This window comes from Rousettus aegyptiacus, unplaced genomic scaffold (genome assembly GCF_014176215.1).
Source record: "Rousettus aegyptiacus isolate mRouAeg1 unplaced genomic scaffold, mRouAeg1.p scaffold_m13_p_7, whole genome shotgun sequence".
NCBI classification, from domain to species: Eukaryota; Metazoa; Chordata; class Mammalia; order Chiroptera; family Pteropodidae; genus Rousettus; species Rousettus aegyptiacus.
In genome coordinates, this window is record NW_023416310.1 from 105,377,644 (window position 1) to 105,404,097 (window position 26,454).

The 26,454-nt window shown below is 38.6% G+C and overlaps 1 protein-coding gene across 14 annotated transcripts in view; it reads right to left on the minus strand.

The window, feature by feature from the left end:
• Positions 1–26,454, minus strand: part of LOC107517500 (transformation/transcription domain associated protein) — a 113,323-nt gene that overhangs the window by 76,402 nt on the left and 10,467 nt on the right. For 13 of the 14 annotated variants that reach the window (XM_036224992.1, XM_036224999.1, XM_036225000.1 and 10 more), the window contains exons 8-21: positions 25,657–25,782; positions 24,348–24,425; positions 24,064–24,152; positions 23,103–23,199; positions 22,206–22,344; positions 19,151–19,229; positions 17,425–17,659; positions 16,386–16,752; positions 16,199–16,296; positions 15,549–15,743; positions 14,901–15,092; positions 6,754–6,919; positions 4,892–5,148; positions 2,942–3,142 (exon numbers count right to left, since the gene is read on the minus strand). In XM_036224992.1, the coding sequence (XP_036080885.1) occupies positions 2,942–3,142; positions 4,892–5,148; positions 6,754–6,919; positions 14,901–15,092; positions 15,549–15,743; positions 16,199–16,296; positions 16,386–16,752; positions 17,425–17,659; positions 19,151–19,229; positions 22,206–22,344; positions 23,103–23,199; positions 24,064–24,152; positions 24,348–24,425; positions 25,657–25,782 (2,319 nt within the window). The remainder of the gene's footprint in view (positions 1–2,941; positions 3,143–4,891; positions 5,149–6,753; positions 6,920–14,900; positions 15,093–15,548; positions 15,744–16,198; positions 16,297–16,385; positions 16,753–17,424; positions 17,660–19,150; positions 19,230–22,205; positions 22,345–23,102; positions 23,200–24,063; positions 24,153–24,347; positions 24,426–25,656; positions 25,783–26,454) is intronic. The other variant, XM_036224998.1, reaches the window with a different exon arrangement.

Genomic DNA, 26,454 nt, shown 5'->3' on the forward strand with positions numbered 1-26,454 from the left:
AAAATGCCACTATTTGCAGATGATTGTATATACAAAAACCCTAAAGAAACCACAAAAAACTATTAGAAATAAATTAGAAGTAAAGAAGTAATAAATAAATTATAAGTATTAGAAATAAGGTTGCAAGATATAAATTAATATGCAAAAATCCGTGGCATTCCTATATACTAATAACAAAATGTCAGCGAAATGAAGAAAATCCCATTTACAACCCAAACGAAAAAAGAACAAAATACCTAGAAATAAGCTTAAAGGAGACAAAGGACCTATACTCAGAAAACTATAAGACATTGTTGAAAGACACTGAAGACAAAGAAGTGGAAAGATAGTGGATGTTCATGGATTGGAAGAATTAACATTGTTAAAAAGGGCCATATTACCCTAGAGCAATATAGAGATTTAATGCACTCCCCAAATACCAATGGCATTTTTCACAGATTTAGAACAAAAAATCCTAAATTTGTATGGAACCACAAAAGACCCCAAATGCTCTAAGCAATGCTGAAAAAAGAACTAAGCCATGTGTATCGTACTCCCTGACTTCAAACTATATTACAATGCTACACCATATGGTATTGACAGAAAAACAGATATACAGACCAATGGAATAGACTTGAAAGCTCAGAAATAAACCCACACATATATGGACAACTAATTTTCAACAAAGTTGCCAAAAACATACAATGGAGAAAGTCTCTTCGACAAATGGTGTTGGGAAAACTGGAAAGTCACATGCAAAAGAATCAAACTAGACTACTGACATCGCACATAAAAATTAACTCAAAAAAAAAAAATTTAACTCAAATGGATTAAAGACTTGACTATAAGACCTCAAACAATAAAATACATAGAAGAAAATCGAGGCATTAAACTTACAGACCTTGGTCTCAGAGAGGTTTTGTGAACTTGACCCCAAAGGCAAAGGGAGTAAAAACAAAAATAAATGAATAAGACTCCATCAAACTAAAAAGCTTCTGTCCAGCAAAAGAAACCACTGACAAAACAGAAAGGCAACCAACCAAATGGGTGAAGATATTTACAAACAATACCTCTGAAAAGGGGCAAATATCCAAAAACTAAACTCATGCAACTCAAAAAAAAAAAAAAAATCTAATTAAAAAATGGGCTGAGGACCTGAACAGACACTTTTCCAAAGATATATAGATGGCCAACAGATATATGAAAGAAATGCTCAGCATCACAATAAGGGAAATACAAATCAAAACCACAATGAGATATCACCTGTTAGAATTTATTGTAAGACAAGAAATAACAAGTGCTGGAGAGAATGTGGAGAAAAGGGAACCTTCATACACTGCTGGTGGGAATGTAAACTGATACAGCCACTATGGAAAACAGTATGGAGGTTCCTCGAAAAACTAAGAATAGAGCTACTATATGACCCAGAATCCCTCTTCCGGGTATCTACCTGAAAAACTTGAAAACACTTATTCAAAAAGATATATGCACGCCAATGTTCATAACAGCATTATTCACAATAGCCAAGATATGGAAATGTCCTCCAAAAGACGAATGGATAAAGGATATGTATTTCATATAATGGAATACTACTCAGCCATAAAAAAGATGAAATATTACCATTTGTGACAACATGGATGGATCTTGATAGTACCATGCTAAGTGGAATAAATCAGATGGAAAATCATATGATTTCACTCACACGTATAAAACAAAAAGCAATGAACAGACAAACAGTAAAACAAACTCATAGATACAAACTCATAGATACAGAATGTTGGTTACCAGGGGGAAGATGAGTGGAGGGAAGACAAGGAAGGTAAAAGGGTTCAAATGCATGGTGAAGGAAGGAGACTAGACTTCAGGTGGTGAGCACACATTAGAACACACAGACGTACTATAAAGTTGTATACCTAAAATTTAGATAATATTATTAACCAATATTATCCCAATAAATTTAACAAAAAAAAAAGACAGAACTCAGTATGTAGGTAAATTTCTTATACAGAAAGATAAACATGCCGAGTTCTACAACATGAGGCAACAGAACAGGGTTAGCCTGAGTGAAGGGAGGGCTTTGAGTCATTCCAGGTCATATAGAATGCTGGTTTAAGACCAGATCTGTGAGGAGCTTGGGAACCCCAGCTGACACTGGTCTACTGAAATGACCAAGTCACTCAAAACACACAAAATGCCACTATAATACCCTTTTAAAAATACTCAATATACACCGACTAGATAAATGTTATGAAAAGATATGGTAACAAAGGCTATTAGGTGGAGAAAGGGCTGGCTATACAATAAGGAGGAAAAGTCCAATGCAACCATGTAGAATACAATTAAGGAGAACAACGCGTGTGACAAAGGACTCAGGAGGGTCAGTACAGTGAAGGGTAAGTTATCTATAAGGATAAAGCAAAAGCAGTTGCAGGACACTGCATGATGTTGGGGACAGTTTGTTCGATTGGAGGGCGGGGTTTTTTTTTTTTAAGTACAGCTGACATTTATGTTTTTTAACATGTTTTTTTACACAACATAAAAGAGTTCTAAAGGGCATGTGGAGAGAAACCAAAGAGCTTCCTGCAGTTGGCTGAGTAGCCAGGAAAGACAGCAGGAGCTATTTGGACAGACAGAGGAGAGGAGAAAACCAGTTACAGACTGACAGGGTGGAGAGACAAGAACGGAACTGGTTTCTAAATGACACTGAAGTAAAGCCCACTGGGCATCAAAACAGACTAAGTTCCAGGGCTGAATGTCCCCTCCTGCTCCCTCAGGAAAGATGGAACTCAAAGTTCCAAAGTCTCAAGGGCAGCACCCCTCTGGCAGTATGAAAGCCCCCTCGCCCATCAAGCTGGCCTCTCCCAAAAAAGTATGCTTTATTCAAATTTTCAAATAGAAATTAACTGTCCTAAGATGAAACTTATAGTATCTTTAGGAAGTTCCCAGAGACTTCCAAATTTACCTTCTCCATTGGGAGCTGAAGAGATGCTTTGCAATCAGAAAACTCCACTGTAATACTGGGGCCTTGAACTTCGGTCACAACATAGTGCAGCTTCTGGGATTCCTTTAACATCTTCCTGTTACTGCCACCAAATTTACCCAGTACCCGATAGGCCACGTGAGAAATGCTGTCGGCAGGATTGCGTAAAGTGCGCCACAAAGCCTAAAAATCAACATGTTTTCATTAAAATCCTTTCAAGGTAATGCATCCACATGGTTCAGAAATCAAAAGTTATAAGAGACCACACAGTGAAAATTCTTCCTTCCATCTCTGTCCCCCAAACACACAAGTTCCCCTTGGAAAGAAACCAATGTCATTAGTCTTATAGTAATGTACATTAGTAACATTTTTACAAAACTGCATGTATACATATATGTTCTTTCATGCTCCTAAAATACAAATGGTAGCATATTACAAATACTGGAAGAGCTCAAAAGGAAAAAATAAGCAATATATTGTTTTGGCATTTTTACAAAACAAGATCAGGAACTGGAAAGAGAGAAAAGCAACTCACTGGAAAAGTTCTCATTCTGGAGTTAGAGGGTGAGTCCTCGGGTTTTTACTTCTATTAGTAGGCTTTCTAACTTACAAACATGATACAGAAATTACCACCTACATTTCAAATCTCACAATTAGAAAGGATGGCAAAGTGGGAAAATATGGATCATGTAGGGACCTGCATTATGGGAATAAATGTGTACCTTGTGGTACTTACAATTAGTAAAAGGAACACAAGTACTCAACTGTTCCCAAAAACGCAATTTTCTCACATTTTCTTAACAAAATTATCATGTCTTGAAAATTACCATGGCTCATTATTTAAGCCTATTTTCTTAAGTCACCTTCTGTAACAATGCCCAACATTAGTGTCTAGTAATAGTCAACAGAAAATCTTGGTACTTTTTTCTAAAACAAAATTTCAATTTCCCTCACGTTTCTATAGGCTTGCCCTTAACGACTACTGAGAGGTGCTGTCAAGCCTCCTCACCTACACCCCCTGCACCTGGCCCACCCAATCCTCACATATCTTCAGAAGGGACTTTGGTTCGACTCCCCAGGAGGGGGTGGCACCAGAATAAGCGCTTTGCATTTCAGTGCTCACATGTCACAGTGCTCACACATGGATGTGGACGCAGCTGGGAGATACGGCTGGAGAAAGCCTGTGACACCTGTCTAATGGATGGGTTACTGTGCCTCTAAAACCAAGTAGCAGCCTGGAACCTATCTCTCCCTAGGGCTATCTGCCCCATGGAATGGCAGGAGGCCTGAGAACCCCTCCCTACTGCCTACCCACACTTGGGTCAGGTCTTCCAAGCTGCTGTCTCCAATCTACTATGTCCAGACTCTTGTTCTTTAGGAATTCCTGAGTCTCCATCACAGAAAGCTAGCAAGCTGACCCCTTGAAGTCAAATACACTAAAGGGGCATGTGAGTAACAGGCAGCCTAAACCTCTAATGATTACCAACCATCCTACGAATCAGTAACAGTGGCAAAACATGAAGGAAAAAGCTGATATTTGACATATGAATTCTACTGAACAAAAAATATAAAATGTTTCAAAGAGCTATACTTTCCCCCTTCAGAATCTGCATCTCTTCTGTAGATAATGGATCTCCCTGAAAGTAATAGCAGCCACAACACCTGCCTTTTTAAGTCATTAACTTCATGAAAGCATGACACTTGTGAAAGCCCTCTGAGAAAGGGGGCAATACTGCAAAACAAACATCCACCCAATACTTACAGTATTTCTTCACATCTCTTCACAAAGTAAGTTAAAAGCCACACCACTTTATCCAGCAGAGTGCCCCTCGACTGAGCAAGAGAGCTCATCTCTAGCCTAAAATCCTCAGTAAAAACTAGTTATGCGAGCAACTGACGCCCTCTGCTGGCACTGATGAGAACCGAACTCACCTGCATGAGCTCTGCACGGACTGGCTGAATGTGGTCGTAGAGGAAATCAGGCTGCAGGTTGTCCACGCACAGCTCTAGAGTCCTCAGGCCCTGGCTGACCAATGTCTGAGAGCCATTGAGTGCAGACACCAGAGGATCCATCAACATGGGTAGATAGGGCAAGAGAGAGCTCAGCCGTACAGGCACTGTGAGACACAGCTCCACAAAGAGGTCCTTCATATGCTGCTTATGCAGGCCGCTCTGCAGCATGTTCAATCCTAACAACGGGATGTAAGGCAGTCAGTCAGAGGGGGAAAGCACCTCCCAGACGCAAGGCAAAATAACTGTACAAAATAACTGGTAAACCTCTTATTGTAAACATCAGCATCAGGACAGGAAGATCGTCTGTGCCTTATAACCTGCCTTCACTAAATCTGTTCTGTAACTGCATCTATGATCCCCACTCCTGTCTGCCGTATTTCTTGTGACAATAGACAAGTGCCTATAATTATAATATTATGCACCTATAAATATAAATAGTATACTTCAATCTTTTAAAAATTGTCTTATACTATTAATAAGCCCAATCTAAAGATACTTTATGATATGATGAGTTCATCTCGAGTTTGAGGTTTACAACCTTACATCTTTTTTCAAGTTTCTAGAAGACCAGTTGATGTCTATACCCTAAAACTCCACATTTTTCTAAAACTCCACTTTTGCTTTTTATAGAGGAACCTTCTCCTTACAAAGTCAATCTCTCCCCTCTTCATGAGGGTGACCAGGGATTCACTGGGCTCCTTCCAAGCTGAGACAAGTCAGATCAGGACCAACTCACAGAGCACTTACAGACGAGCCAAAAAGAGAAGCACACAACAATGGGCCCAACACATGGTGGGTCCCAGGTTAATACAGGCCAAAGAGAGCTCAGGAAAGAGGAGTCATCAAGGAAAGCATCACACAGCAGGAGGACAACGTGAGGGAAAGGTTAAGTTCTCAGAAGGGGACCCACCTGAACAAAACTAGGTGGGAGATGAGCTTGGGGACAGCAGAGAGCATACAGAAGGAGACCAGCCTGATCAGAGCAGAGGTTCAAGCTGAGGGATGACTGGGGATGGGGTTAAACGTGGACAATGAAGCCTAATTATGGGCTATCTTAAGCACCCTGCTTAAGATATATCCAAATATTTCCTAGTTTTCTCCGGATGTACTATATTGTAAATGGCTTCTCTTTAAAGAATTTGCAAAAATACAATTAAATTCCTTGCCAAGATGCCAAGAGCTCTCCCTTACTACCCCACCCTGCCGAAGAAAAGAGTTCTGCAATAGCATTTCTAATCACTTCACACCCATAAACATTCAATGGACTCAAGATTCCCCTTCCCTCTGTATCTTGAAAGCATAGCTAAGTATACAGGAATTATAGGATTCTGGTTGTGTAAATTAGCAACTAAATAAAACAAACTTTTAAATTAGGTTTCTAACTTGCTTTTTCCCCTTCTAATTCTCTTTCAAATCAAAGGATTCCTGATCTCACAAAACCATTAGAAACAACTTTCTTGCTAGACTTGCTTACCAAATGCTACAAAAATGATATAAAAACTGGAGTGACTAAAACCTTCCAACTCCAACACAACTCTGAAGGGGTAGCCCAGCCCTGAACAGGGGGGCTCCCTTCAAAGTCCCACTGCCACTAAAGAGAGCAGGACATGGGGACAGGCGCGCACACACATTCTCTCTCTCTCTCTCTCAGGGGAACATGCACGAATATCCCCACTCACCATGACCTTCACTGGGTGCAGAGGATGAACCCCAGCAACCAAGGGCAGCCAGACTGAGGCACGTAAACAAGACTAAAAAGCAACCAAAATCATTGCTCTGACCTTGCAGGAGGTTTGGAAGGAGAGGCAAAAATTCCTGATACAGGAGATCGTGGCTACCTCCCCCAATGGAGCGGAACAGCGCCCGAAGCAGCAGGAAGTAGTTATAGGGCTCTTTGGCAGTCTGTGCGAGTTCCATTGAGCTGTTCACAATCTTGTGCAAGTGAGGCTGCAGAAGGAGAGAAGGCAGGTTAGGAGGCTCTACGTGAGAAGGGTCCACACCCTCCAGAACTGTGCTAAACATCCAATGCAACCAGACAGAAATGGAAGATAAGTGACAAATTTATTCCAAAAGGTAAAACAAAACAAGAACTTTCCAACCTTTGACTCAAATTAATTTCTCTTAAAATATCTATGTTGATTTCCACCAGTTTGCTTGTGAGAGAAACATTTAACATGTTCCTATCTCACTACGTGCTTATATGATGTTGAAAAGATGACATGGAAGCAAATACTAAGTCTGCCAGCTCTGCAGTTCTTACAAATTCAGCCACTCCTTCATAAGACCAAATAAACAAGACGAACGTGGCCTGCTTCCTATAACAATTAAAATGCAAAAGGTAACCTAAAGAAACGAAACTCCACTATCAATAAAATATGATGTAAGCAAATGCCTCAAAAGACATTTAAGATTATAAGGCTTTGGAAGTTTTAGTCGAAAAAAGATATTTCTTTAATAAAAAGCACTTTATTAGCTTATAACAACATTTTAAAATACACTAGCTTTTTATCTTATATTTCGAATCCTGGTTCTGATATGTGACATGTTTAAGTTTAAGACGTCATTTTTTTGCAGGTGTAAAGTATATGAACTGTTGGTATAGTCACTAATACAGTTCCAAACTTGTTATTGTATATGGCATGATATATTTATTCTGCAGAATAAATCACTGTATATATTTTCTCTTGACAAAAAGTTCTCTGAATTTGTTGTCTGAATATTTTTCTTGAATATATGACCATTAGGTTTCACTATTTTTGTTATTCTATACAGATGTATCTAATGTTAGCACAAACTGATTTCAGACACCAAGTTATGTGGACATCAATTACACTTAAATACTTTATTTTTAAAAAGTATGTTCCTTTCATATTAACACTAAGTAATGTTAGAGTTATTAGTAACTGATTACTGTATAACTGAAAAAAGCTGAGGAACCATCACATAAAAGCACAGATTCTGTTGCTTTTTATCACCTTCTGTACTTTTATTATTTAAAAAAAAAAAAAATAGATCTTGTTTACATCTTCAAAATCTCGCCCATGTGAAACATCTCTCTTCAAACTCAACTGGTGATAACATTCAGTTTTCTATAGGAATTAAAGTATTTTACCATAAGCAGAAATAAATGTTTATAAGGTTTTTGTTCTCTCATCTGCTACTTTTAATGGGTGATATAACTAAGAGTACGTTTTTAGCCATTTTCTAGAATCAAATAATTGATGGATCAAATTTTACAGGATCAGTCACCTATAAAAACATAAGAGATACAGTCCTCCAACACAATCATAATTAAGAAACACAAAATGGTTAGAATATTTAAAGTAGAAAAAATAAATAGTCCTGAAATGGAATGTTTATGTATTGCCACAGAGACTATGGACACACAGAAGAAACAAAGTTAAAGTGGAAGACAGCTGACATAGCTCATCGGATTTGAGGGGCAACTAAAGACATTCTTTTCCTTCTATATCCTTCTGCACCACTCAATTTTTAAAATAAGGACAATGTTCTCCTAATTTCACCTGTATAATCCAGAAAAAGAAATTGAATTTTTAAAAAAATTAGTGATGGGAACACTAAACCCACTGCCTACTGTAAAAGTTCTGAAGTTTCCATTTTAAATTACCAAATAAACTGAGCTCTGCTTAGAAATACATGAAATGTTTTTCACACATGGCCCTTATTTGTTGCAAATACTTTATTAAAAAATGAAAATAGGGAATGATGTCAGAAACATGGCAGAGTGAGAGACGTCCCCAGATCTCTCCCCTTGAAGCAACATTAAGCTGAACATATAAAACCCAACAAAAAATATCCAGCACGTCTGAGCATGGGATCTGCACATAAGAGCTATACCACAGGTCAGAAACCCAGATGTCGGGTGGTAGACTGGGAGAAATAACGAAGCTGCCTCTTGCAGCCGCCAGAGCTCCCTGCAGGAGGAGAGGGAGGGGAGAAGGAGTGGTGAGTTCCCTGAACAGCCCTGCCTGGGAAAGCAGTGAGCTCCCCATGGCTGGCAGCAGGGCCCAGTCATCAGGGCACAAAGCAGAGAAGTAGGGATGGCAGAGAAACAACAGTTGATTTTTACCAGCCCCAGTTACAAAACCGAGGCTGAGCCGCAGCTCCCAACCCCAAACCCAGGGGGCCCCTCCCACACATCCTCTGAGACTGAACAACACAGAGCCCCAGGGGAATCTGAGTAAATGCTACTGAAACTGTTGCTAATACTGACAGGTAATGAGATTGCGAGTAGTGAGCATGATTAAACATCTATAAGAAAAAAAAAGTATTAAGGCTTTATACAAAGCAGGGATCCAAGAGGCTTAGACACCACCTCCTAGAAACCAAAAGAAAAATGCCTTCTTTGCAACAGACTAAAGAGACCTTTATATAATAAATCTTCTCTCTGGGGCGGGGGGTGGGGGGGAGCAGAATACACTTCCATTAATGCCCAGGAGGAGAAATAGTCCCTTAAACACCATAAACAACCAAGGTGACAAGGCATCTCAGAAAGAAAGAAAAATCTCCCGAAAATAAGCTTACAGACATAGAAATATGCGACTTAAATGACAGAGAATTCAGGGAAGTACTGCTGAAAAAACTCAATGAGTTCCAAAAGGAGTCATATCGACAATTTCAGAAACAGAAAAAGCAACTAGATGAGCAGAATGAGTTCTTTAGCAAGGAGATTAAAAGCCTCAAGAAGAACCGAACAGACCTTCTAGAGATAAAGAAAACACTACAAGAGTTGAAAAATGAAATAACAAGCTTGGGAAATAGAGTCGACCAAATGGAGGAAAGGATCAGTGATATCAAAAACAGATCTAGAAATAAATCAGAAGGAAGAAGAGAGAAACCAAAGAATGAAAAATAATGAAACAAATACAAGAAATAGTTGATATCATCAGGAGAGAAACATAAGAATGAGAATTCTCGAAGGGGAGAAAAAGGAACAGAGATTAGAAAGCATTTTCAGACAAATAGTGGATGAGAATTTCCCAAATCTAAGGAATGAGCTGGAGCTTGGAATTCAAGAAGTCAATAGAACACCCATTATTTCAACTCAAAAAGGCCTTCACCAAGACACACTGTATTAAAATTACCAAAAATCAATGACAGAATTCTTAGGGCAGCCAAGGAGAAGAAAATGGTAACTTATAAAGGAAAACCCATTAGATTATCATCGGATTTCTCAGCACAAACCTTATAAGCCAGAAAGGAGTGAAATCCAATATTCAAACTATTAAGTGAAAGCAACTACCAGCCTAGAATAATGTAACCAGCTAAGCTCTCCTTTGGTTATAAAGGAGAAATAAAGACCTTTCCACACATATAAAAATTGAGGGAATTCTCCATTACAAGGCCTGCACTACAGGAAATACTGAAAGGGGTCAGGCTCACCTAAAACAAAATGACAAAAAGTACATAATTGGGAGTAAGATGACTAGCAGGCTGATAGAAGCAGAAAAGTGCAACCCTTACTAAGAACAGGGCATGATAAGCTTAAAAATAACGAGATTTGCTATAGCAAAATGGTATTGAATGCATACATAGGGACAAACTGAGACAACAATGACTAAAAAGGGGAAAATTCAAAGATCCAAATTCACAAAGGGGAACAGAAATAAAGCACTCTCAAAAGAAAAAGGACGACTATATATATAACTATCTTTCACATATTTGTAAAAAATATGGTAACCACACGCCAAGGATTCAGAATCGAAGTATGTAACATAAAACAAGAAGGACCAGAGGGAAAACCCACAAAACCCAAACAAAATAAAGAATACAAACACAAGGACAAGGAAGCAATGGAAACACCAAACTACCAGAAAGCAAAAGATAAAATAGCTATAAGACGACCTTATATTTCAATAATCACCCTAAATGTAAATGGACCGAACTCACCAATAAAAAGGCACAGAGTTGCAGATTGGATAAAAAAACAAAATCCAACCACATGCTGCCTCTAGGAGACACATCTCAGTTCCAAAGACAAATACAGACTCAAAGTGAAAGGGTGGAAAATGATATTTCAAGCAAATGGCATTCAGAGAAACGCAAGAGTAGCGGTACTAATATCAGACGAAATAGACTTCAAAACAAAAACGGTAAAGAAAGATACTGAGGGACACTCGATAATGATAAAGGGAATTATGCACCAAGAAGACATAATACTTATTAGTATCTATGCTCCCAATCAGGGAGCCCCAAAATATGTAAAGCAAATATTAACAGAACTAAAGGAAGAAACAGACCAAAACACTATTATAGTGGGGGACCTAAATACCCTACTATTGGATATGGACAGATCATCCGAACAGAAAATCAATAAGGAAATAACATCCTTAAATGACACGTTAGACCAACTGGACATAATTGACATTTACAGAACCTTCCATCTCAAAACAGATGCTTATGCAGTCTCCTCTAGTGCACATGGAACGGTCTCAAGAATCGACCACATACTGGGACACAGAGATAGCCTCAACAAATAAAAGAAGGTTGAAATCACACCAACCATATTCTCTGATCATAATGCTTTGAAACTAGAGGTCAACTGCAAAAAGAAATCAGGAAGAACCACAAATACATGGAGGTTAAAAAATATGCTACTGAAGAATAACTGGGTCAGAGAAGAAATTAAAAGAGAGATCAAGAGATACCTAGAAACGAATGATAATGACAGTACAACATATTGAAACTTTTGGGAAATGCCAAAAGCGGTCATAAGAGGAAAATTCATTTCATTACAGGCCTACCTCCAAAAACAAGAATGAACCCAAATAAACAACCTAATGCTTCATCTTTAAAAAACTAGAAAAAGAACAAGTGAAGCCTAAAGACAGCAGAATGGAAGAAAATAATCAAAACTAGAGCAGAAATAAATGAAGTAGAAAACCAAAAAACAATAGAAAAAAATAAATGTAACAAAGAGCTGGTTCTTTGAGAAGGTTAATAAAATAGACAAACCTCTGGCTAGACTAAAGGATAAACAGAAAGAACACAAACAAACAAAATCAGACATGAAAGAAGGGAAATTACGACAGGCACTGCAGAAATACAAAGGGTCATACAAGAATACTGTGAAAAAGTATATAACACCAAATTTAATAACCTAGAAGAAATGGACCAGTACTTAGAAAAATACAACCTTCCTAGACTGAATCAAGAACTAGAAAATCGAAGTAGACTGATAGCAATATGGAAATTGAAACAATCATCAAAAACCTACCAAAAAGTAAAAGTCCAAGACCAGATGGCTTCACCAGTGAATTCTACCAAACATTCAAAGAAGATTTAATACCTATTCTCCTCAAACTCTTCCAAAATATCAAAGAGGAGGCAATACTTCCCAACTTATTTTATGAGACCAGTATTACCCTGATACCAAAGCCTGGTAAAGATAACACAAAAAAAAGAAAACTATACACCGATCTTTCTCATGAACACAGATGCAAAAATCCTAAAAAAGATACTAGCAAACCAAATACAACAACATATTAAAAAGATTATACATCACGATCAAGTGGGCTTCATCCTGGGGGCACAGAGATGGTTCAACATAGGCAAATCAATTAATGCGATATACCGCATAAACAAATTTAAAAATAAAAATCATATGATCATATCAATAGATATAGAAAAAGCCTCTGACAAGATATAGCACCCATTTATGATCAAAACACTTAACAAAATTGGTATAGAAGAAAATACCTAAATATAATAAAGGCCATATATGACAAACCCTCAGCCAACATTATACTTAATGGTGAAAAACTAAAAACCTTCCCTCTAAGATCAGGAACAAGGCGGGGCTGTCCACTATCACCATTGTTACTCAATATAACATTAGAGGTCCTAGCAAGTGCAATCGGACAAGAGAAAGATATAAAAGGCATCCAAATAGGAAATGAAAAAGTCAAACTGTCACTATTTGTGGATGACAGAATTCTCTATATAGAAAACCCTAAAGACTCCACAAGAACACTACTAGAAACGATAAGTAAATACAGTAAAGTTTCTGGATACAAAATCAACGTTCAAAAATCCATAGTGTTCCTATACTCTAATAATGAAGTGTCAGAAAAAGAAGTGGAAAAAATAATTCCTTCTGCAATTGCAACAGAAAGAATACCTAGGAATAAATCTAACCAAACATGTGAAGGACCTGTATAATGAAAACTGTAAGACACTCTTAAAAGAAATCGAAGGATATACAAAGAAATGGAAAGATAGTCCACGTTCTTGGATTGGAAGAATCAACATAGTTATAATAACCATATAATAACCATATTACCAAAAGCATTATACAGATTTAATGCAATCCTCATCAAAATCCAATCAGTACTTTTCAAAGCAATGGAACAAAAAATCATCAGATTTGTATGGAAGCACAAAAGACCCCGAATTGCCAAAGCCATCTTGAGAAAAAAGAATGAGTCTGGAGACTTCATTCTACCTGACTTCAAATTATATTACAAAGTGACAGTAATCAAAACGGCATGGTATTGACAGAAAAACAAACACATGGACCAGTGGAACAGAATCGAGAGTCCAGAAATAAACCTATAGTTATATGGGCAAATAATTTTTGACAGAAAAGCCAAAAACACACAGTGGAGATAGGAAAACCTCTTCATAAATGGTGCTGGGAAAACTGAAAAGCCACTTGCAAAAGAATGAAACTAGACTGTTGTCTACCACCACACACCAAAATTAACTCAAAATGGATTAAGGACCTGAATATAAGACCTGAAACAATAAATCGCATAGAAGAAAACATAGAAACTAAACTCAAGGACCTTGGACTTAGAGAGGATTTTATGAATTTAGCCTCAAAGGCAAGGGAAGTAAAAGCAAAAAATAAATGAATGGGACTACATCAAGCTAAAAGGCTTCTGCTCAGCAAAAGAAACTGTCAACAAGGTAAAGAGACAACCATCTGAATGGGAAAATATATTTGCAAGCAACACCTCCAATAAAGGCCTAATATCCAAAATAGATGAAGAACTCAGTAACAACAAAGCATCCAATCAAAAAATGGGCAGAGGACCTGAACAGACACTTCTCCCTAGAGGACATGCAAATGGCCAACAAATATATGAAAAGATGCTCAACACTGCCAGCTATTAGAGAAATGCAAATCAAAACCACAATGAGATACCATCTCACACCTGTTACAATAGCTATAATCAACAACACAAGTAATAACAAATATTGGAGAGGATGTGGAGAAATAAGAACCCTCATACACTGCTGGTAGGACTGCAAACTGGTATGGCCACTATGGAAAACAGTATGGAGGTTCCTCAAAAAACTAAGAATTGATATACCATATGAACCAGCAATCCCTCTACTGGGTATTTACCCCAAAGACTTGAAAACTCATTATCAGAAAAGATATTTGCAAACCAATGTTCATAGCAGCATTATTCACAGTGGCCAGGACATGGAAGCAACCGAAGTGTCCTACGATAGATAATTGGATAAAGAAGCTGTGGTACATATATACAATGGAATATTACTTAGCCATAAGAAGAGATGAAATACTGCTATTTGCAACAACATGGATGGACCTTGAATAATCCTACTAAGCGAAAATAAGCCAGACAGAAAAAGTTGAAAGTCACATGACATTACTTATATGTGGGCTATAAACTTAAAAGCAACAAATGAACAGAACAAACAGAGACTCATGGACATGGACATGGACAATGGACTAGTAGTTACCAGAGGGAGGGGGAAGGGGGGAGGTAGACAAGGGGAAATAAAAATAAATCATCTCTTCAATAAAAAATAAATTAAAAAAATTGTGTTGGCAAAAAAAAAGAAAGAAAAGAGAAAAGAAAAGAAAAAATGTGAAAACAGGAATTCAACAACAAGCCCTGAAACAAAACACTACTTGGATCTGAAAGAGCTTTACCTTCAGCATTTGTTCATTTTCAGCTGCAAAAAGGGAGACTGACCCAAAGACCAGCTTAAACAGCTTGAGGTATAGGTTGGAGAGCTCCACATTGGAACCCATTTCTGGCAGGCGGTCAAGGAGATACTCCACCAGGATTGTAGCAAACAGAGCAGAGGTAGTAGGATTCGCCAAGAAGGAATTGGCAACAATCTGTCAACACAAGAAAAGAATGACAAAAATCATCCCTTCCTCAAAGCAGCTTTAAAAGAAAGTAATGAACTTTCCAAAAATACAAAATCAAACCTGTATTAGACTCTAAAAAATTATCCACCAAAGGAAAAAAATGAAATAGATTCACTGAGCCTTGAGTGGAACAACCCGATTCATGTACTTAATCTGGTATTTTATCCTTACCATGAAATACCAAGTGCCTACACTAACGCATATTTAATTTCTACTAATGAAAGAAACTGGTCCAAAAGGATTTTGACTTTCTGAAAAAAAAATTTCATGTCTTGGCCTAATATTTCTCTACATTTTGCTCAAGTACATACTTATACATATTATTTCGAAAATCCCCAAAATAAATCGAATACCAAGAATTCAACACATGAACAAAGAATTTTATAGTTAATGTTGAAAGCATTTAAGAAAGGAGTTTTATACCTGAAGAGCATAATTCTTTGAGATTCTTTCCACCATGTAAGGGACTGTAGTTTGAAAAATTTCTTTAAATGTTAAGGGATTCATCATTGTGAATACGCCAGCGAAGTGTTCCAATACCTCCTTCTCTTCCTTCATTCTTACTGTCTGGCAGTTTGCTACTCGAATGTATGTTTGCCCATTTCCTGCTATCTGGACCTAGCACAGAAAAAAAAAAAAAAAGTGGGCATTAAAAGAGAACATCTCTGAATATATTCCATTACCTAAGCAGATCAGTTTACTTAAAACAGAGCACTTGAATTAGATAATGCCCCGCTAAAATCTTTTAAATTCTATATTCTTAGCTTAATTTTGGAAAATAATTTTTTTTAGCAACTGCTAGCTCTTCCAAAAAGGAACCAATTTAGTAAACTTAAATCTTGTTTCTATTGCACTCCATTTTATACCATCTCCCCCACAAAATACGCAGTGACAAGAATTCTCACCGTAAATGCAATGTGCTGTGCTACCGAACAACAGCAAACTTGGGGACTATACGAATACTGTATACTATCCAAAATGAGAGATGTCTCTCAAGATCCGTTCCATCACTAGCATCTCTGACTCTAAGAGGTGATTTCTATACTCAGATTGATTTGCGGGCACTTCCTTACCTGATAAATATCCAAAGCCTGCATTGCATACTTCACAAGTTTTATGTAAATCTGAGTTTCTTTGGGCTGTAACTGCTTGTTGGGAATGAACTGAGCTTCTGGAAAAGAGACAGTATAGTAAGTTTATACGAGTAAAACCCACTGTGAAAAACAACTTTTACTGAAAAAAATTCAAGAGCAGAATTACCACCGGGTGCTTTGCATGACGTTATACCCCACGTGATTGTCTTGACACCACAGACCAAGGTTTTTACCAAACTTCGGCAATCTGTGACTTGGAATGTTTGCTTGTCCTCCTTGTCCTTTTCTCCTTGCTTCTCAAAGGGAGGTACAGGGGCTGGGGTCACAGGGGTGGCGGGGGTGGGGGGAGGGGGTGGAGGCGGGGCTGGGGTGGGAACAGGGGCTGGGGAGGGGGCAGGGCCTGGAGCTGCATGGGCAGCGGGCACCCCAGGCAGGGCTGCTTCCACGGCTCCAAGTTCTGACTGAGGCTTGCACTTCTTAAAAATGGCAGAGAGCTGGTACCGAGCAATGGTGTGGAATTTGAGAACAAAAACCTAATAAGAAGAGAAAAGGGAAGGGGAAGACAAAAATCATTGCTCTTCCACAGGCCAAAAACCTTTGCAGAGAGGACGAGAAAATCTCCCTGAAACCACGTGCTGAAATAATTCTGCTTCATATAAATAAGAATGCACTGTTTTTTCCCCTCTAGTAACTACGGATGTATGACTATCTCTACCACCCCTGGGAAGAATCCGCTCAGGATAGCTGGGTGACTGGCATGAAAGGCAAGGCCGGAATCCAACTCAGGACTGCTCTACAGTCCATACTACAGCCCGCTGGTTGCAGGATCACACTCTACCCCTTACCCACAAACCAACTGGGAACCTGTGCAGAGATGGTCACAGCTAACTGGGCACTTTGCTATACAGTGCCCCAGGGGCTTGCTGGGAACTGTACTAAGAGGTCTCATGCATGGTTTTACTTGTCTCCACAAGAACCCTCTGAAGCAGACACTGTGATTATCCCTAGTTAGAAGATGAGGAACCCAGCACAGAGAAGTTAAGCACCCCACCAAGGACACTTGGCTAATTAATGGGGGAGCAGGGGTTTGAACCCAGGTGGTCTAAGGCGTGGGTTCACTTGGCAACACAGCAGCCCCACAAACTTGCCAGTACAGCACAGGTACAAGTTTAGCAGCATGCAGGGCCTCTCAGGACAGCCAGTACCTCTAGCATCCGCATCAGGACATCCCTCCCGTTGCCGCTCTCCTGCTCACTCTTGGAGCGGATGCAGTCCACCAGGTTCAGCAGGAGCTTGCAGGACATGGTCTGGATGCTGCTGGGCAGGGACTCGTCATCAATGTTCTTGGCGAAGAGCTGGACAGCGAGGGAGAGGTCGCTGAGGGGCAGGTGCTGACGGACGTGATGCACCAGGTCGGCCAGCGTGCTGTAGGCGAGGGGCCTGCGGGCAGAGAGCTCTCCTAGTGTGTGTCTCAACATCCCCACAGGGCCACATCTGCAGGCCACTGTTTCGACCACTCCCTGACCAGGAACACCACGACTGGTGTTGTGGGATGGCATGTCAGAGGCACGCTTTATATGGTTCCAGTTTCCCCAGTGACGCGATTAAAAGTCTAGTCTCAGTGCTTAAATCTTTACTTTCCAAGGTCATGCATGTCACAGTAACACTGGCACATGGAGTTAACATGAACAGAAATAATTACCAGCTCAATCATGCACTGACTGGGTTTTGTTGCTCAGAGATAAACAGTACGTGTCAATAACTGATATACTAGAACGATTTTACAGAGATACAAAAAAAAATGCCTGGGCCATCAAGTAATTTTCACTAAATGTTTGAACACCTGCCACGTGCAAGACACTGGGCAAGGCAGCAGGATACCACAGTGACCAAAGTAGCAGAGCTCCTGCCCTCAGGAAGCTTATTTATAAGAGGGGACATGCACGCGTTAAGAAATAACCTGATTACTTCTTAACGTGAACTAATAATGGGATTAGTGCTATGGGAGATGGGAAAACAGCACTATGAGAGAGACCAGTGGGGGATGGGATGCCTAGCAATGCCCCTCTCAGGTGGCACTGCTTCTGAGGCTATAAGAACAAATAGGGGCTATAGAGCAAAAGCCAGAGAAATTTCCAGATGAAGGAAATAGGAACAATAAGAGCCCCAAGTGGGAACTGCCTAAAGTAGCCAAGGAGCTAGGAAGCTTGTGTGGCTGCCCAGTCAAGAGTCTGGGTTTTTCCTTAAGGAAAGCCATTGGAGGGTTTCAAGAAGGAGTGACATGATCTAAGGTCCAACTTCAGGGGAGCTCAACTCCAAGTTATAAAGAATGTCTTACGATTTTATAATTGTTTTATATAGCAAACACAGTAAACAGTCTACATCATATTTAAAGTATTCTGCATATTTTTAAAAACATTCATTACCTAACGTTGATTCATTGTAAAAGATGATTTAGTTTTCTCCTTGAGAAATAATATGCATGATCACAACTACATTTACCTTACGCACTGTAAAATGCATAAGAAGAAATAAAAGCTAGAAGGAAATATACCAAAATAGCATCCATGTTACTAGAGCTCCTTGTGCAAAACCAAAAGGTTTTCTTTCCTTCTTTCTTCTCGGAAGGTTATCAAAATATTATTTTATAATAAAAAGATTCACTTACATAGAAAGAAAAAAATGCTAATTCTAGTCAGATAGTTTTACCTACAGCTGAAATCAAAATTACTGATTTTCCCCTCTACGCTAAGGCACAAAAAGTAATCTATGGCATTTCCAAAAATTTCTGCAATTCTAAATCCAATGGTAGTGAGGGCCCAACAGCCAATGTTTGCTGAAATACTCATAATATAGCTCATAAGATAAAGTGCCAGGAATCACTGCCCCTTGCATTTTAATCAATCAGATATCATCAATTTAATCTCATACCTGAGAGTCTCACGAGCAGTATATCCTGAACCAATGAGTATGGATTCATCAAACAGCTTGTCCATGCAAGGAATGAACTCTAGAACACAAACATCCATTACACGTATCACCAACTAAACCAATTAGATATTAAATTATTTAACAGTACTTTCACAGTAGCCAATCTGTAGTCAATTAGCACTCCGGATCTGAAAAGGAGAAAAGCAACTTATACCATGTTTTAGTCAAAGACACTCACTGGCTTTGATAAGCCATCTGCTGACAAAAATGCAGTTGGATCACATTCAACATCAGAATAAACTAAGAAAAAGAAAAGTAAGCTTCATGTTCCCTCACAGGAAACCTGCCCCCCAATATTTCACTGGAGTCACGGTCCAGCATCCTTAAAAGCTGCCGCCGTCCACCTAAAACCCATCTGTAGAAGGGTCAGTATCTCCTAAATGCCCCTTTATCCACTGCCCTGAAGTCACTCTTAAATATTTTATAGTCATTAAAGAGAAATTAGGATACTTCTCCATATAAATTATAAATGTCTAGGGAATTTTAGTGTTCTCATTGGCACAGGTCCCAGGTTAGGGGTCCCAAGCCCCCAGATGAAACTGCCTAGAAACTCACAGAGCCTCGTCTGTCCCTCTAGTCCTGCAGATGGAACTATCACCAAACCTCCTCTCTCTCCCCTGTAGGCCTGAAGACCTAACAGGAGTAGAAAAACCTGATCTCCCCTCAGAGACAATTCTCATTTCTGAGGATGTACAGACAGGGTGGCAATCCGCATTTTCTAGGCCTCTATTCTATACACCCCTCGGGAAACTCTGGCCACAAACATCCAAAGGATGTTTAGATTCTGAAACAAGCCTGACATTATGGCAGCTTCTGTAAGTCAAATAAAGTACACTCTTCACCAGCAAACAACTACTGAGGGTCAAAGATAGCAAAGAAATGCATACACTGGAAAGACACAAGGCACATCTCTGGTTAACTCCCAAAGCAGGGCAGCCAAAAGAGAAGTGCCAAATGAGAGAAGCAACAGGCGGTCCCTTGGAGCTCAGAGGAAGGAACATGCCTGGGCTATCCTCAGTGAGATGGCCAAGAGGAAGGACACACAGAAGGAAAGATGCAAAGGGCTCAGACACCAAATGCTAGAGGGCTAGCTAGGGGATGAGTAAATACTCAAAGAGAAGGGATAAGAAATGAAGTTGTACAGCACTGTCATGTCCTCCACAAGACAGAATCAGAATCTTTACAACAATGGCAACTCTGTTAAACCATCAAGTTTTCTCAAATGACTGCTCTTCAGAATTAAGGCAAAACGAGTTACCATTTGCTATTATCTGAGATGCCGAAAAAGTAAGGCTATGTGAAATGCTTGTGGATATAAAAGTTTTAACTACATGCATACATTTTTATATTTTATAATAATGTGGTTAACATTTAACATGATTCTTTAAATGTTTCTTTCAACATAAACGTTTTTGAGATGTGATGCTGTGATCTACTTAAGTCCAGAAACCACTACAGCCTTCAAAACAAAGTAACCTAAAAGCTGAATTTAACAAGTCTAACATGACCAACCCCCGAGAGCTCCCCTGGAGAGCTCCAGCTGACCCCTGTGGAGCGGGTTTGAACAAGACAGGAAAATAAGCCTTATGGCCTCAAAAAAGGGCCTAGTCATGTGGGATGAAAAGCATGAGAATGGTTTTTAATCTGTCAGCACTTCAACAAGGAAGCTCCTGCTACACAGCTCCCCAGACGCCCCTCTCCAAAGTCCTTCTTACTCGAATGGCAGGAAGGTGGAAAGTTAATCTGAGGATGGTACTCAAGGCACAACCCAGCCACCTCAGTGAATTTAAAATGTTCCATATAAAACTCTTCTATTTTGACATTGTTCGGAGATGAACACACAGGAAAAGCCATAAACAGCAAAGGTGGCTGTCACCGGACAAGTGCAATGGCCGTCAGCACTGGAGGCAAGTGGGGCTGTGAGCACCAGGAGTGCTCAAGTTCTCCACCTGGGTGATGCTCACACTCGTGTTTGCTCTATAATTTTTGGTGAAATTATACATTTCTTTTGTGCACTTTGCTATATGTGTTACATTTCAAAAAAAAGTTTTAAGTATAACTTCATTTTAGCTATATCCGCATACAAGAAACGCTACAATTTATATTTAAAAAGTACAAAAGTATGTGAGCTCTACTTAATTCAAGTGTAAGCACTCAAACTATACTCTTCTTTTCATACTTAAAAACTATATAACGAAGCCCAAAATCAGGTTTACATAAGCTCTGATTTACAAACATTCAATATTGAAAAATTAGTGAGGGAAATGATTATTATCTCAAAACAATCAGGATGTATCTTCAACCTAACAGTTTGGACACACCTAATATAAAAAGTATTAAAATTAGAGAGAGGAGGGGGAAAGTAGGTAAGGTATAAGGGGTCAAATATGTGGTGACAGAAAGAAATCTAATTATAGGCGGCGAACACACAATGCAATATTTATATATGCCTTACTGTTGAATTGTACACCTGAAACTTACTGGATTTTGTTAACCAATGTCACCATAATAAAAAAAGATAAATTTTTTTTAAGTATTAAAATTATAAATCAGAAAGCAAATGGTTATCTGCAATTTAAAAAGATATATAGTCAAAAGGCAGAAAAGTACCAAGGGATGTAAAACATAAGCTATGCTAAGGAAATTATCAAATTATGAGATTGTTGAGAAGAGAAAGGGAGAACGCTGGTGGGAGGCAGGGACAGGGGAAGGTCGAGAGGCAGAGAAAGATGGGGAAATAAATCCAAGACAGCAATAAAGGACAAGTTAAGCCTAAAATACTTGAGCACTGGGGCGAGCAAAAGACTTCACACGACAATGGCATGTCAGGCGGAGGACATCTACGTCATCTTGTCGCTACCCAGGACAACAGACATGCTTCACAGGTGGGTTCCCTTAATAAACTCTTAATGTACCACAACGAATAAATGAGATGTCAGCATAGTCCCACCCCCGAAGACGTGGATGGGACTCATGACAGACAAGACGGACATACGGTTCCTTAGCTCTGTCGTGAGGATGTGCTTCGCAGCAATCAGAAGCTCCTTTCTGAGGTGTGCAGTCTCCGCTGGGCAATTTGAAAGTAATTGCAACATTCCTTTTACCATCTGCTGAGAGTACTTAGTCACCAACTCCTGAAAAATAAGAGGAAAACACAGCTAGACTGACTGGTAGGTGTTAAGAAAAACCTCAATTTAATAAACATTTTTAAAAATTCAGTAAGATTAAGCTTGACTCAAAGGACACTCAGAAAATAGGCCTAACAAACAAGTGTTATACAAAAAGTTTTAAGCTTTTGTGTGTGCACATATTGCACACTGGAAGGATGGGTGGCAGCATAAATCGTAATTTCTTTTACCTAATTGGATTATGGGTGTCTTCTTTGTATTTTTCTAAATCTTCCCAACTTTTAATAGTGAATATATACTACTCCTTTATTAGGGAAAAGGAAGAAGTAAATATTGAAATTTTTGAAATATTCTTTACTTAGTCATCCCATTAATGCAATTTCTGAATGATACCAGAGGCACCTATAATCGACTCAGAAAGAGCTATAATCACAATCTCCTTGTGAGGTGTTTAGGAAGGCAATTCACCATCAAAACTTAAGGTGACTAAAATTTTAAGGGGTACCTAATTCAGATTTTTTAAATCAAATGTTCCATTTTCAGTGTTTGCTAGGGTCTGACGGTGGGAAGAGGAAGTCAACTATAAATGTATAAAAGGGAATTGGCAGGAAGGTGATGAAAACATTCTATACTTTGATATGTTGGTGGTTACCAACTATATAATTTATCAATTCATAGACCTGTTTAGCTACAAAAGATTAACTTAATTGCATATAAATTACATGTCAGTAAACCTGACTTAAAACAAAAGTCAATGAACTTACCTGGTAAATTCTGATGATATAAGCTAAAAATGACAATGTTTTAATCTGAGCAGCGATAAAATCAGCATACAACTCCTTGTTGTAAAGCTTGTGCTGCCTAAATGAGAAGCGAATAAAATTTACAATATTAGCTCTAAACTCTTTAGATAAAATTAATATTAATTAAAAGCCTATAATAATTACTGAGCCCCAAAGTTTGACTTCTACACAGACTAGAACAACATAGCGACAAGAAAAAATACTCTACACTTTAATGCAGTTCCAAACGACATAAAGGGTTAGAGGCATAAAGCAAGCAGGTCTCCGAGCCATTCCACAGCAATTACAATGTGCATCCCACAAGCCTCTCATCCAGCCAACAGCTTAAGGGGACCTACTGCTCAGTGAAAGACCCCATGCTATGGACACAGGGTTGTTGGAGCTGATTTACCCCTCAGATACTGCCCTAAAATGACTTAGCCAGATAGGCTACAAGTCAAGAAAGTAAGTAATAAAGAAAGGTCTTAAGAAGGATGCTATAAAGTTTGAAAAAAAAAAAAAGCTTCACTGAAAAAGTTCAAAGGATGACTACAGTTCCCCTAGTCAGTGATCAAGGGTGAAAGGTGAGGAGGAATAAAGTAAAGAATATTCTAGCACTCATGCTGAAAGGAAGAGCAAGAACAAAGGCCTGAAAATGAGAAAGGCTTGGCGATCCCATAGCTACGAGTACAGCAATGCCTAGTAACAGTTCTACATTTAGAAGACATCAAAAATCAAGGTGTTAGCTCATCTTTTCAAAATATGGAACTAGAATAACTATTACAATCATCATTGAAATACAAGTTGAAATAATTTTTTTAAATGTAATTTTACCAAAATTTTATTACTTAAAATTTTCAGGTCTTACAAGTGACAATAGCGTTTTCACTTAGAATTAAAGCACTGTGACAATCAGCTACATTGCCGTCCAGAGAACTCTCACCTGGCTTGCGCGGATACCTGAATTGCAATGGTGTTCATGATCAAGGGCACAAATTCAGCAACAACATTGTGGATATTCAGTTTGTAGAGCTAAAAGCAAACATATCAGATTTTCATGCTTTTACATTCTGCTACAGTAAAATAATTTGGCATATCAAAGAAATTACAGGAGTCATCGCATTAGTTAGCACATGTGTACCATACTCATCTATCTGCTACAGATAAGTAGATGTGAACTCTGTCATAAAATAACAAGTCCCAAACCCAAGAAACTAATACACATACCTGATACATTAAAACAACAATGATGGGCAATTCTGCCAATACTTTCAGAGAAAGAGATCCTCTTGGAATGATGGAATGCTATTAAGAGAAACAAACAGGACTTAAAATAGCCCCAGTCGGTACCCTGCTATTGAGCATCATCCCACTGAAATAATCAGAACACTAACACATCTTTGTAAATACCTGGATCGAAAGACCCAGACTACTTTGAAAACAAAGTACACAGTACTATCATTTAATACAGAGGTTTTTCTATTTTCCAATGTAATCGCCTATAGTAAAAAATCTTCAGGAAAATTTGTCAAAACTGAGAGATTCAAATCATCTGAGAAAACTTTAAATTAATATCTATTATGTTACTTATATCAAAACAAGTACAAATTTACCCTTTTTTTCCAAGATACCTATAAAGAGAAATTTTTACAATAAATATAGGAAAAAATTAATGGTCTTATTAGATAAGAAGTCATAAAACAAATAAGGAAAATGTCAGACTTGAAATACAAATGCGCAATGGACAAGCAAAAAAAAAAAGATGGATTAAAAAAAAAACAAGTTTCTAATTCAGGAAGAACAAAGAAATGAAATCTTTATTCAAAATGCAGTTTCTCGTTTATCCTAGCACAAATTAAAACTTTCTGCAAAACCATTTCAATAAAACAAATATAGATGCTATTCTTAATTCAGTCATAAAAATATAGTAAAAGTTCACTACTGTTACTAATATGGCAGATACCACAAATACATTACTTGCAGAAAACATCAACACTTCCATCACAAAATTCCACATGTTTTTCAGATATTGAGGGAAAAAATTAAGGCCAGAACAAAGATTCATGAACTTTCCTATAGTCAGAAAACCCAAGTGGTGGGGCTGGAACATCGTCCCAGAGCTGCTGTCGCCAGAGCCCATGCTCTCAGGCACTGAACTACGGTTTATATGTTGTTTAAAGGGACTTCATTAATATCAAGCTAAGGACGGAACAAAGGCCCCCACCCTGGTCAGCTGCTCCTTCCATCAGGTGATTCTGGATTTCCACTACAATTTGATCTGTATCTTTGCATCAAGGATGGGCAGTTCACTTGCGCCACCTTGAGGCTGCACAGCAGAATCGGTGATGCTTCCTGATGCACACCATTTGTTAATCTTAAATGCCTCCAAATGTTTAAGGAAAAAAAAAAAAAAAAGCTTAAGTGGTCTAAAAAGTCGGTATTGCCTCAAAAAAAAAAAAAAGTTGGTATCTCATTTTTTCCTCTACCAAGAATAGGAGACATGAATAAAAAACAAAGCAAAACTGAAAAAACTTACTGTTCTCGTCTCACTGTCCTCACGCTCAGGATTGACCTTCACAGCAATTGTTGTGATCATACCAACCATCTCTGGGGGAGGGACTGTGTTCTCAGGGATCACCTGAGGGTTCTCAAAGTAGCGGTTCTACATAAAAAGAACAGAAACCATGTTCCCTAAAGTCAAACACATTATTTCTTAATAAAATACACCTGACACGTAGTGGAAAACACCAATGGGCTACGTGTTTATGCTGTACCGACCCCACAGTACTCAGGGCACTCTTTTACGTAAGATCACGAAGACAACATGACAGAGACAACGTTCTCTACCTCCGAGAGCAGAAAACAAAAACTTGTCCTAGTATTTTCTGCAACTTCTTCCTGACTGAGAAAAGATGACATGCATGCTCTGTGAGGCGGGGAGAATGGCCCCCACCCCTAAAATTCACTTTCCAGTCTTCTAAATAAGAGTTCAAAGATAGGAATAGAGGCAAAGCACAGAGGACATTTTTAAAGACCAGGAAGGACCTCACTCTCATCCATAGTTCTCAATGGAATTTGAACTTCACATTCAACAGGACAGCTTCTTATGAAAAGCTCTGGCCAAAATGGTAGGTGACATGACTTGGTAACTCAGAATGTAATTGTTTTATACGTTATAAACGAAATCCTTAAAATATCAAGAGTCAATTTTACCATAGGTTCATTTAAAAAATTAAGCATAAAGAATCTTTAAAATAAAAACTGACACAAATTTATGCACAATGATCTTTACCAAACATTTGTGATGGTAAAGAATTTAAAATTGGCAATACCA